Source organism: Syngnathus floridae, chromosome 11 (genome assembly GCF_059516105.1).
Source record: "Syngnathus floridae isolate MCC-2025c chromosome 11, RoL_Sflo_1.0, whole genome shotgun sequence".
Classification (NCBI taxonomy): domain Eukaryota; kingdom Metazoa; phylum Chordata; class Actinopteri; order Syngnathiformes; family Syngnathidae; genus Syngnathus; species Syngnathus floridae.
This window is the reverse complement of record NC_142423.1, coordinates 5,804,125-5,817,168: the sequence shown is the minus strand read 5'-3', so window position 1 is coordinate 5,817,168 and position 13,044 is coordinate 5,804,125. Positions and strand designations below refer to the sequence as shown.

Here is a 13,044-nt window from a genome sequence, read left to right as displayed (position 1 = left end):
CTGTCAGTGGCTGTTTGTCGCAGCCTGCATGTTTGTGATATGCTGCTTGTGTTGTCCGGTTTGTTTACTCCTCCTGGCGGCTGCTCTTTGTATCACAACACACTCTCCTTGACTCAGCGTTTGCTATCGACTCATCTCAAGGCATGTTTTTACTTGCATGACTCACTAAATTGGGTACATTTGTTGATGTGGTAAATCAATAAATTACCTTTAATATATAATCTACATTATAAGAAGGAAATGTTTTAATACTGCTGTGTGTAAATCATAAATGAGAATGATTTAGACACACAGCTATGACCAAGATAAAGCGAAAAAAAGCAGTTGTTTCCTAGAATATAAAATTAAATTACAATGATTAATTAAAAAAATATTTAATAAAATATAATTACCTGATACTTTTAATTTATCCATTTGATTAATTAATAATCCTAAAGTAACAAAGACTCCAAATGGGACAGTGTAATAAGTATTTTATTGCATTTTATAATGCCATTGTCAATAATTAGTACAGATTACATGCAACTAGACCTACTGTACAGTTTTTTATTGTCTGCATGGACAGACACAAGAAGATTCAGGTTACAAATACACAGATATATGCATGTGTGTGTGTGTGTTTTATACAGCATGAAAGAAAGGGCAGTGACTGGCATCGACATGGCTACCCAGCATGGAGGCTTCACTATGTCTTAAAGCCACCTGCACCCAGCCCCCGCCTCTAAGTCTGGTGACACTTGCAAAAAAAAAAAAAAAATAGCAACAAAATTAAGCAAAGCAATAAAATGAAATTAAATCACAACACACTGAAGAGTCACTGCTGAAAATGTACACACATTCCTAAGGTTTAACCAGAGGAGAGCTGAAGTGGTCATTCGGACTTGTTTAGTATACTCCACTTGGACAGTCCACCTCACCCAACCCAATCCCACCCCCCCTCCTTTTAAAAGACTGAGAAGCGTCCAATCACACGTGACAAATTGGGGCTCCGCTTAAGCCACCGAGGCCGACATCACACACGTACGAGAGAGAACAGCTATCAGTGAAGGTGATCTGTGATGTCAATAGAGACTTTTGGAAGTAGCTCGCTTTCGGTTTGGTTAAGGTATCAGTTTGGTTACAGTTCAGGAGTTTTGGACTTTGGTAGTCAGACGGAGAGCTGCATCTCGGAGCGCCGGTCTACATTATGGTACCGTGACCACGCCAAATATAAAAAAAAAAAAAAAAAAAAAAAAAAAAAAAAAAGAGGATGAGCATCAACAATGCAAGCAACACTAACCCTTTGCAGGATTAAAAAAGGAAGTGTGTGACTTGGCACCCCCCCCTCCCGCCCGCGAATGATTGACAGCTCTGCAGGCCAGAGGTCAGCTAAGGAATGACAAGGGTCAGGGGTCAGAGGGACACAATATTGGCACCTGAAAGGACCAACGGACAGTCCACATTTGTGTAAAGCAGGAGAGAGGCTAAATATTCTTACACTTGTTTTCTTTTCAAAAGTTTTGGTCCTGTCATTGAGAAGAGGAAAAAAAAAAGAAGTCCTTCTGAGGTATCAGTACATCATAACGTAAATTTTTTAGTTCATCCATTTGTGTTTTTTTTTCCTTAAAAACGCATAAATGCAGTACAGAGACAAAAAAGTATCAAAATAGACCTAGCTAAGATAAATATACAAACAGATCTTACCTAAAACCACTGCTCTAACTTTTACTCTTTTAACCTTTTTTTTCGCGATAATACACTTAAAAAAAACTAAATCATCGTCCCAGACGTTTTTATGAAGATCTGAAAACATGGAAACAAAAAGAAAACTATCAAAACCAAGATACCTGCAGTACTTAATATGATAAATACATATAGTTCAGCATTAGCAGTACAGTATAGGAACCAGAGCTGCAAGCTTTACAATAGCTAAACAGGTGCAGGAAACACACACCGAAAATGAACAAGCGCAAACGAAAGGAAAGAATGCCCCGGAGAGATAAGTCAATCATTAATATACAAGAATACATTGTGTTATGCCAAGAAATGTTACGCGGTGACCTGTCAACAATCTTTATAAAAGCGCCTTGTTTACAGGTGTACCTTAAAGCACAAGATCATCTACATATTCCACTGAATGCAGCAGTTCCTCTTGTTTGGACTGAAGGAGCCATGATGCGTGTGTATTTGTGTGTGTGTGTCCTCTTGTAGAGTGGTTACTGCTTTTTTTTTTTTTTTTGGTGGGGGGGGTCTTTGGATATTTGGTCAGAGCCGCTGTTTGCACAAACCCATGTAGCCCTGCTTCTGTGCCACCCATGTGTGTGTGTGTGTGTGTGTGTGTGTGTGTGTGTGTGTGTATGTATGTATGTTAAATTCTGCCTATCATCACATCTGATAACAGTTTCCCTGCAACAGTACATTGGCCCAATCAGGGGGTTCTCCATCATGCCAGTGACACGTAGGAGCTGCAGAGAGCGCTTCAGGTCGCAGCTAAGGCGAGGTAGTCTTTTACAGTCCGTCTTGTTTGTTTTTGGGCTGAAGCACACGTATGTGACAGGGGAGTCCACATGTTGTTATTAGTGAGGAATAATGTCAGGGGAAGGAGGGGGGGGTATAGACGAGAGTTCCAAAAGGAGGTAGTGTTCTTTTTGGTCTGTCTTTTTTTTTGTAAGAAATAAGTTGCTTCTTCAATTAAATAAGAAAATGGTGTCAAGTGCAAACGTTAAGAATGAAAATGTGATTTTTTTTTAAAAAGATGACGTCCCTTGGTTGTTGTCCTCTTACGTTGGAATCGTTTTAGTGTTATTTGTTCCCTCTTAATGGAAAGATTCCTCGCTACACATTTTTGGAATGATTTAGTCCTGCGCATTGTGTTTGGAACACACGTTAGCCTGAGCATGGCAGAGTCACGCTGTCACCTCTAAGTGCTTTTTTGTTTTTTTTTTGCCTTAGTAAGAGGAACTGTGCATGTTAATACTTATGTATTTGTACCGAGGAGTATTAAGGCCACACTAAAAATTAAGGAAAAAAAATAGGAGAATGTTAAGAGGAAAATGTAACAATTAGAATGTTGGCACAAATGAATTGTCACATCATCAGGATATCAAGATGAAGTTTACTGTGAAATGTTTAAACCTTTTTTTTTTTTTGAAAACTCATTTTTGTTCTGTTGTGAAGCAGAAGTAATTTCACAATTATTAACTAATGTTCAATTCTTAAAATTACACACAAAACAAAAATGGGATTTTTTTTTCCCCCTGGGATTTTTTGCTTATTGGTGTGGCTTTAATACTCCTTTGTATATTTGGCCTCATACCTAATAGGAGCAGTTTGGAACTGGAAAAAAAAGCTTTTACTTCAAATTTGTAGTTTACTTCTCACACTTTGGTTTGCGGGAATGGTAAGCACTGTAAATCCTGTTTAACCGTCAAACAATACATCAAACAAAAAAATAAACAAAAACAGCTCAAACTCCTGGTTTGTTGTCTTTTGGCCAGTTTTTTTTAAGAATAAAAAGGAGGCTGAAATAATAATAATAATAAAAACAAAGGAAGGGGGGGGGTGAAACAAACTACAGGGTTTTTGGTTTTCTAAACATTTCTTTGGTTACCTGTAACAAAAATAAGACGGGAGTAAGAAGCAGGTAATAGATTTGAAAAATGACAAATGTTAAATTTGGTATGGCACTATGGAGAAAGCAATGCTGCAAATACAAAAAAAAAGAAAACATCTCACGTGATATTCCTTTAACACATCCTCACACATTGAATCAGCGTCGACACGGTAACGAATCACCAGCACAGAACTTTGAATGGAGCCACGTTTTGGTTTCCCGCGCAAAGAAGTCCCCCCTTGTTTCTTTTTCAAATTGGAACCTTTGTAGGATGAGGTATTCTCTAACTGCATTAATATATATTTTTATAGATCTTTTTTCTTAAAGCATTATCTCTCAACTAAATACACAACCAAAAATAAATGAATGAGACAGAATGCAGAATAATAAAAAAAATGCTGTTAAATAATTTGTTTGAATAATGGTAACTTTTAAGTGCTATTTCCAAATTTCTAGCCTGCTACACTTGGGAGTGAAAGGGAGGGGGGGTACAATACTGTGGGTTCTCTTTTTTTTTCCCCATACATTTTGGAAATGGTGTGAAAAACAAATCGAACACAAAATCAATACAAAAATAAACCAGCATCGGCAGAAAAGATACACGGAAAAAGAAACACCACCATGGGAATAATGCTCCTCAAAAATAAAGACAACTAATAACATCAATAAAAAAAGGAAATGATAAAGCTACCACATGTTTTTTTCCATGTCATTGACAGGTTCCTTTTTTTTTAAGTCACAATATTTCTATAGACACTTCCCGGCTATTTTCTTCTATGAGTGTTCCAAACTCATCTCGACATCCCAAACGAAGGAGAAGAGACGGCAATGGATGTTCCTTTTCTTGCAGTCTTTTTGGGTGGCTGGGACAATGTTTTCTTATTCTTCTTTATTTTTTTTAATATCTCACAAGCAAAGAGGGGCCATGCCCCCTCCCGGTCACAAATGTCGAGACGATGTGTTGGGTTGGCGCAGTTCGAGGTATTCTTCTTTGAAAGCATCTTTCCTCACTTCCCATCCTGAAAGCCAAACGTTTGGGTCTGATGAAAGATTGACTCCAAAGTGTGTTTGGGAGATGGAGAGGTATACTGCACTCCCCTCCCTTGGCGAATACTCCGGATCTACGGATATATACACATGGTCGCACGCGCATGTACAGTTGTGGGCCTGCGCGACTCGCCGGGCCGCCTGAGTGAGGAAGAAAAAGAGCTCTTGGGGTCTCCAAGAAGCTGAAGGAGGCTTCCACTAGTGAAGGAGTGCGCCAGTGTGTGCGTGTATATGTGTGTGTAGGTGTGTGTTTGTGGAAAGAGATGTGAAGTTAAAGCAGTGCTCCACAGACTTAAAGTAACGGAGGTCTTCAAACCCTGTTTGGAGTTTCTCAATGTCATCCTCGGGTTGCTTGCCCAGAACGACAAATAAAAATAAAAAACATTCTCGTTTTCTTTTTTTTCTCTTCTTGCTATCGTTTCTTCTGACTAAGCCACGCCCCTTCGATCCCGTCCGGCGGAGCCGTCTTACTCCAGGTCGTCGGCGGGGAGGTCGTCCTCCAGGTCACGGTCGTCGCTCGGCAAGGGCATGTTGTGTGTGATGCCGGCCAGGAGGGAGACGGGCCGACAGTCCTCCTCGATCTCGGTGGGCTCCTCCTTCACGTGCACCGCGTGGCTGCCGGTGTGGGGGCATGTTAGCAATTGACAGCGACACGCTCATTATTGATCACACTGGAGTGTTACTGTGTGTGTGTGTACCTGTACTGCTGAGGGCTGAGGGTGGGACTGCAGCTGCCGTTGCTGTTGACCTGCTCCACTGTGGAGCTGACATCATCATGGCCCACGTGCAGCATGTTGAGGCTGGCTGCAGATGGAGGGGTCACCAGGGGAGGACTGTTGAGCAGAGCCAGGCTGCTCTCTGCCAGGGCCGCCTGCACCCACAAAAAAACAAAAAGCTTATATATCATCCACATAGCTTCACTTCATTGGAAACAATTAAAATGCTCAATTTGGTGTTCCCACAGAAAATCCTTGACGTTTTGCTTAATCGGGATGTTTAAATGAATCAAAGGTAAAAATTGTAGACCTTCAACTTTTATTTTCCAAATGTAGCCCTTGAAGTAACAACTTAGATACCCATGTGCTGGATGGTCTCTAAATGATGCTTTGGCAAACCACTAGGGGGCACTTCGACACAGTACATTCCACACAAAGCGCACGGAGAAGGCTGTCAAAAGTCTGCGAGTTGAACCCGAGAGTCTCAACAGGCATGTTGAGGGAGACTGAGCCACAACCTCAACATAAACACACGCACAAACACGTGAAGCGTCAACTTCAGAGAGCGGGAACAAGTGCCCCCAACAGAGGGCAGCGTCTGTCAGCGCATACTGGCATCATCATCATCCAGCTACTGCTGGAGAAGACAACTCGGACCTCAAAGCCACCCCGCAACACACACACAAAAGATGTGGGCAACTCTCATCAGCTTAGGGATGTTTTTTTTTTTTTTTTTTTGCTGCTGCCATGGGCCATAATTTTATGCAGTAACCTTAATTGACTACTACTTGACGCCTTGTGCAAAACTGCTGTGCTGTGTGTGCGTGGAAGTGGGGGTGGTGCCTGTGTGAGCGAGGGAGGTGGGAGGTGAGGTTCATGAGGGAGACGAGGGAGGTGGTGCGAATGTCGTTAGGGAATCTGCTAATTATAAAAGGGAATTGATATTAGTGTCCTTGATTGTGATTGGCTGGTGTGTGTGCATGCGGCACAGCAAGAGAAAGATGGAGTAGGAGGGCATTCCTTACCTGGTAGCTGGCGTTAAGGGATCCAAAGCCCAGGCCTGAAATCATGTTTTTCACCAGAGTGGGACTCCTAAACACATGCACACACACATAGAGAGAAAAAAAAAAAAAAAAGAACCATGAGGATGCCAGATTGGGCACATATGTGTAAATGTCACCACCTCATCCAAAGCTTAGAATCAATCTCAGTAGAAACATACACACACTGTAAACAGATGCTTAAACACACACAATAGCAGACTGTCTGCTAGCTGATGTGCAGGTGTGTGTTTGTGTGTGCGCATTTAATTAACCCCAGTTTTTCTGGCAATTGGAGAGAACATCTGTTTGCATTCACTAACAAGGTTTGTTACTCCCGTGCATCTCACACATGCAGCTGCTTGCTAATGGTGTTGACTAACAAGGAACACACACATGCACGCACACGCACACACACCCCACACATATAGTAAATGTAGTTCCATTTAGGCATTCATCACGCCAGCACCCATAAGCTCATGCTCACATCAACCTCGAGTGTGCCAAAGAAAAAGTGTAGGAGAGCACATGTGTGCGTGTATGTGTGTGCTCACGCGTGTACTTGCCCGGTCATCTTTGGTGGTCTCCTCTTTTGGTATTCAACTTCGTCCACGGTCCACACGGCTCCTTTCACGTTCTCCACACGAACAAAACATTTGTGCAGACTTAGGTTGTGGCGCACAGCATTCTGGGAAAAAAGAAAAGAAAAAACACATTTTACTGTATTTCATTTTGAAGGATTTTTAAATTTAAACTGTTTCTACATTTACAAGAAAATCATACACGATGTTTGACATGAAATGTTTTCAAGTGCAGGCCAAACCTTGCCCTGTATATTTTTATTTTTTCAAAGTAACTTTCCTCAAATTAATGTACATATGGTGTATAAAAATAAAATGATCCACATTAATAAAATAGAGGTGAATTATGTGAAAGAAAATCTATGTTGTGTCACAATGTCTCCCTTAAAATATATTATCATCATCACATTATCGTTATAAAATAAAGTCACATTACGTTAATAATGAACAAAATCACAACAGTCCAAAAACACATTTTGCAACGATTCCTCAAACTGTATTAAATACAAATGTCAATATTATATTCAAGTTACATGCATGAGAACATGAGATCAATTTGAAAATCTCTTTTTATACACAAACTGCAGCAGCGTGCTTGGAATAATGTGTGCGAGGCAGCATTATTTTATCTCAGAGTTTTCTTATCCGTCATCATCAAGCATCAGCACACACACACACACACACACACACACACACACTGAAGCAGACACACGGCTATCTGGGTCCGCTCCCCAGGGACAGGCCTCCCTTTTCATCTGCCATTTGTAGTGTGTTCATGCCCAATTTCATTACCAATTTTAATTCGTCTATAATTAAATCCTGCATATTCTCTCTGACATGCTGTTCTAAGCCGAGAGGGAGGGACAGGCCAGGCGTGCATCACTCGTTGCCGTAATTACACACACATTCACACATTCACACAAACACACATAATTACACAAGCCATAATCAGCGCAGGAACCCGCTCTCCCCCGCATCCCTTCAACCCCTGAGCCACCATGCTAAGTTTTGTAAATGAGTCTGACCCCAATCTCCGCCTGCCACCCTGACGACGCACTCTCACTCAAACACACACGCGGGGAAACACAGACCCACGCACACTCACACAAACACACACACACACACACACACACACGGTGCTATAAAGGCGTTATTTGCATTTGTCTCCGTGATGAAAGCCTGATTCTCCCAGTTAAAATATTAGAAGTCATTTAGAGCGGGTCACAACACTCATGTCACTCATCCATCAGGCTCGGGGACGCCTAATTTAAAAAAAAACAAAAAAAAAACCATTCAATTGTGTATAATACAAAAACCTTCCCCTGTCTATGTCTGAGTCTTGTGTTAAATTTAATGAGATGTAATCAGACAGGATTTGTTTTTTTCTGAGTCAACATTTTGAATTGTGCCCCAAATGTAACAATTATGGGATAAAAGCTTTTTTTCCCTCATTTCTCTCACTCACTTTCCCTCCTTGCTCTTTCTCCGGTCCTTCTTTCTCCGGTCCTTCTTTCCTCTGATCAATGACTTCCACTCACTTGACACCACTGCTCCCCTCATGAAATTTAACAGCTTATTAAGGGACATACATCTTGGCCGCCCTGTTTGACTCACCGAGCTGCTGTATAAATCCATAAAGCCAAAGAGGAGTCAAATTTTAAGGTCTATATATTTATGAAGGCTACATTTAAAGATGATATTCCATCTCTTTACCCTCATCGCTTGCGCCTTCTCGCCTCGGTTTTGGGACTGTGAGGGAGCAGGTCAGGGTCTCTTGGTGCCCCCTACCTCACGGTCATATTCTCACTTTCTCTGGAGGAGCTGCCACTCAAATTCCCTACGACATTTAGTTGGAGAAGGTTTACCTTCCACGTGGCCGTGTTTCTCCTGAAGTAGGCGAACTTTCGTGTAAACCAGTTGTAGATCTCGTTCAGAGTCAACTGTCTGTCTGGTGACTCCAGAATGGCCTGTAGGCACGGACAGACGGTTGAAAATTAAGATGGAAGACCGATAGGAGGAAGAAGAGAACCGAGGAGACTTACATGACGTATAAGAGAGGCGTATGTGAAGGGAGGCCTGACATCGGCGTTCTTGTAGAACTCACAGTTCTGAGCCAGCTCTGCGTTGGGATTAGTAACACGGTCGAGAAACATTAGAAATTGTCTTGATACAAAAACACGAGCGAAGGTCGTCGGCCTACCCGAGGCGATGGGGGTGCAGTATTTGTCGGAGTTGCGCCTGCGGATGGGCCCGACGCCGTGCGCGTGGGAGTGTGTGTGAAGGCTGGAGGAGCTGATCACCGAGGGTCCCTGGCGCAGTGGCGTGATGGGGGTTGCCGCTGAGGTGGGGGGGTGAGGAAGACCATCCGGGTAGATGTCACTGTCACGCTTTAGAAGAGAGCCGCTGGAAGCCAGGTTCAACTGCAAAGATGGAGGTGAGGTCACCTATGTAAACCGCTCGACAGAATCGATTCAGAAATCGACCATCTTGGATTCCTGCATTCTTTGCAGTTCAGTAAATCAAGCAAGGGGTTTGTTGTGAAAGAACCTGTGCAGAACCCTGACCTCAAATCCGTCCATCATATAAGTTGAGTGTCACACAGCAGCTTCCTCTACTAGTTTGAAATCCCTGGCCTCCCACACACACACACACACAGACACAAGCCACAGTCACATTTATTCATAAAACACTCCTGCAATTAACCCTGCTTGCAAAAACAAAACCACACACCAGCATGTTTGTAAAGAACACAAACAGAAACAGCGCTGCGGTGGCCAAGTCTTCACGGAAGAATACAGTCCAATTAGGGCCTTGCGTGCACGCACGCACACATATATATATATAAAACCACATCCGCGTCTCTCTGGAACAGAGGTTAGAACGACTAGTTTAGGACTAATTAAAACCTCTGCATGTGTGTGTGTGTGTGGGGGGGTGAATTTGCTCGGCTTTCCTCTGTTCCCTCTCGCCACCATTTAAGCCGACTCGAGGGGGGCGGGACTGTTTAACAGGTACTTCATTAACGCTCCAACCCTTCCAAATCACCACGGCAACAGTCGAACCCTGTTAATTGAGGCCAAGCTCTGTTTCCATTCCTGACGCCCCGCCCTTGCCCCTCCTTCTCCAATCCCTGACCCAGAGGCTCGGCTCCAGCGGCGACAGAACACGCCTCTTCCTGATTTCCCATTAGATGATAATGGCGGCTGATCCCCCCTGCCAACAACCCGTCAGACACACACACGCACGCACACACACACACACGCACGTGCGCCACTCAGCTGCACCATTTACATCAAGTCAAATTATGACACTCTTCCTCTAATTGACAATTAATTTCAACATCTTCATATTTTAATAGGACTCTTCGTAAATCTGAATAATGAAATATTCATTAGACAGACGACTAATAACAAGTGCGCCGAGCACTATGGTCAAACGCGCACATACACTGCACACACACATCTAATTTTGAGGTCTCATCAACCTGCTTTGCTATTTCTCTCTCTCAGACCAGATTTAAATATTGCATAAAAATAATGAAGAAGTTAAAAAAAAGAACAAAACTGAGGAGTACCAGACTGATCATTGACCTTCAATGGTCAACAGAGGGCGCAAATGGCGAGCTACATGTCAGCATTTTGGTATCCTAGAAAGCTTCATAGATCAAATACTCCATAAATTGGTGAATGAAAGATGGTGAAGGAAAATGTCATCATAATAATCGGCGTGTGCAGGTGTAAACTCACGGGTTGGTTAAAAGGCTTTGGCTCTGATGGGCGCATGTGCAGGTGGGTCATCATGGCTTGGAGTCGCTCGCTCTCTTTTGCCAGCTGTGAGAAACACCATGCAAGTTATGCACTTTTACTCACAAATAAATACAAAGCTTTACTGACACAATATTACGGATGGAAGTACAACCTGGGCCGAGAATCACGAGAGCAAGCGGAGCACTCTCATGCTTTCCACTAGCCTGCAGAAACACTTGTTCCCTTTTGACATTGTTGACTGCCTTTAAATGGGTACCATTATAGCCTCTGGATATTCTTTTAGTGTGTGCGTGCGTGTGTGTGTGTGTGTGTGTGTGTGTGTGTGTGTGTGTGTGTGTGGTGGTGGTGGTGGTGGTGGTGGTGGTGGGGCTTCCAAGTGTTGCTCCTTGATGTACTTTTAGCACTATTAACACACACTGCAGTGACGTGTGAATATTTCAAATGTCTTCATTGGGCCCAAGTGTGTGTGCACGTGTGTGTGACTGTCGAGGGATGAAGTGACATGTCAGTGAGATAAAGATGGACATTCCAATGTGATGTGACGCCGCCTGCTCCTCTGTCACTTTGTATTCCCCAGTGAAGGTCTCAGCGGCTCAAAGAAAGAATGTTTACCATCAGTGTTGGGAGTCACTGTTTGTGTGTGTATGCGTGTGTGTGTGTGTGTGTGTGTGTGCGTTTGTGTGTGTAATGCAATCTTGTCGTCATGAAATGTAGCTAATATTGCATGAATTACATTCTCAGTCGTGTCTGATAATATATTGAAAACAAAACAAAGCCATTGTTTGTCCCAATGTATTTAGAGGCAGCTGCAACTTCTGTCGTTTTTATTTCATGAAGGCCACGTGCCCGAGTATTTTTGTTCATACAGCGCATATGAACATGATTTTCTTTTTTTTAAATTGTATGTCAGCCTTTGCTGTCAAGATTGTGGCATGAATGAACCATTTGGAGGTGAAGAGAGGCCATGCTACATGCCCCTTTGCTTTCTCGCTTATGTTTTTTTTCCCTCTCTTTTCTGCTTTTCCTTCCGCTCCTTCATCACCTCGCTCGCTCTCGCCGGTGACCAGAGCAGCTTTATAATTGGAGCGGCCGATGGCAGCTTCCCCGCCGACTGCTCCTTTTAAATTACAAGCTCCACTGCTCTCCATAAACACGGCTTCACGGGCTCAGACGAGTTAGCGGCATCGACCGGCTCGGAAAGAGTCGGGTCGGGCTTTTGTTTGGGAAGTGGTGACAATGAAACGCATGCGTGCGTGAGAGCGAGCGAGCGAGAGGCCCACCTGTATCTCCAGTTGCTGGACCACCTGCATCTGGACTCGGCACTGAGCGGTGCTGCGGTCATCCAGGGCGTGCTCGTTGTTCAAGTGCCTAAAGAAGATTGGACGGGGTTAGGTCATATCTGGAACGAAAGCAAAAGCCGCTCTTCATCGGCAAAGACTTTGGAGAGCTATCACGATTTATTTAGCTAAGCGTTACGAACTGTCTCCGAAATGCTCTGGTGGTTTATTTTGTCTGCCGAAAGACGCGGCAGCTGTGTTGTATGTGCGTATACTCGACTGGTGCTAAGTGAGCCGTGTTCCGAGACGACCACCTGGATATGAGCTCATGCATTATCGGCCGAGAGCTTATCTTCAGACGCGCTTCTTGCTAAACTTCACTCCACTTCATATGAATGCCTTTTCGGATGTGACTGAGCTGAGCGCCGGTGCTGTTTGTTTCCTCCGCTGTGGGAGGACCTGGGACCTTCTGATCTTTCCCACTGCACCCCTCCCTGTCTCCCTTCCTCCATCCCTTTCTCTCCTCTGTCATCACCAAGGTTATTCACAGGTTGCTGCCGCCCGCCCGCCCACTGCGTGTTTGTGCCAGCGCATATCCGTCAAGTGTGTGCCCGTGCTCCAGAGGGACTTTTTATGATATCATGTGGTGTTAATCCGAAGGAAGCACTCCTCTCACTGTTTTTGGGTAAATGATCATGTGCGTGCGTGTGGAGTCTCTGACTTAGACCTCGGAAAGTTAGGCAATATCAGAGTGAGGCTTGAAATGAAACAAAAACAATGATGTCATGGCATGGCTAATCCAAGGCTCAACACAAGTGCACGATAATAATAACAAAAAACATGATCTCACTTTTCTCCCCCCTTTTTTATACTCTCCTCACTCTTCCGTCCACTCTCCCCCCCTCCCACGTCTCCCTAAATGCCAATGATTCAGTCTCATTCTTAGCAAAAAAAAAAAAAAATCCCTTCTGTCTGTCCATGGGACATAAACAGTAGCAGATTTTCTTTTTGGATGTGGCCCACA

At 43.5% G+C, this 13,044-nt stretch overlaps 1 protein-coding gene and 1 long non-coding RNA gene across 4 annotated transcripts in view; one reads left to right on the top strand and one right to left on the bottom strand.

Annotated features, from left to right (window-relative positions):
* Positions 1-13,044, top strand: part of LOC148390571 (uncharacterized) — a 75,270-nt gene that overhangs the window by 53,662 nt on the left and 8,564 nt on the right. The gene's annotated exons all lie outside the window — the stretch shown is intronic.
* foxp4 (forkhead box P4) overlaps positions 457-13,044 on the bottom strand; it is a 71,023-nt gene continuing 58,435 nt past the window's right edge. For all 3 annotated transcript variants that reach the window (XM_088389697.1, XM_088389699.1, XM_088389698.1), the window contains 9 exons: positions 12,024-12,111; positions 10,723-10,806; positions 9,177-9,396; positions 9,019-9,095; positions 8,842-8,943; positions 6,962-7,083; positions 6,381-6,447; positions 5,338-5,510; positions 457-5,254 (listed from right to left, as the gene is read on the bottom strand). In XM_088389697.1, the coding sequence (XP_088245823.1) occupies positions 5,107-5,254; positions 5,338-5,510; positions 6,381-6,447; positions 6,962-7,083; positions 8,842-8,943; positions 9,019-9,095; positions 9,177-9,396; positions 10,723-10,806; positions 12,024-12,111 (1,081 nt within the window). In that variant the 3' untranslated portion in view covers positions 457-5,106. The remainder of the gene's footprint in view (positions 5,255-5,337; positions 5,511-6,380; positions 6,448-6,961; positions 7,084-8,841; positions 8,944-9,018; positions 9,096-9,176; positions 9,397-10,722; positions 10,807-12,023; positions 12,112-13,044) is intronic.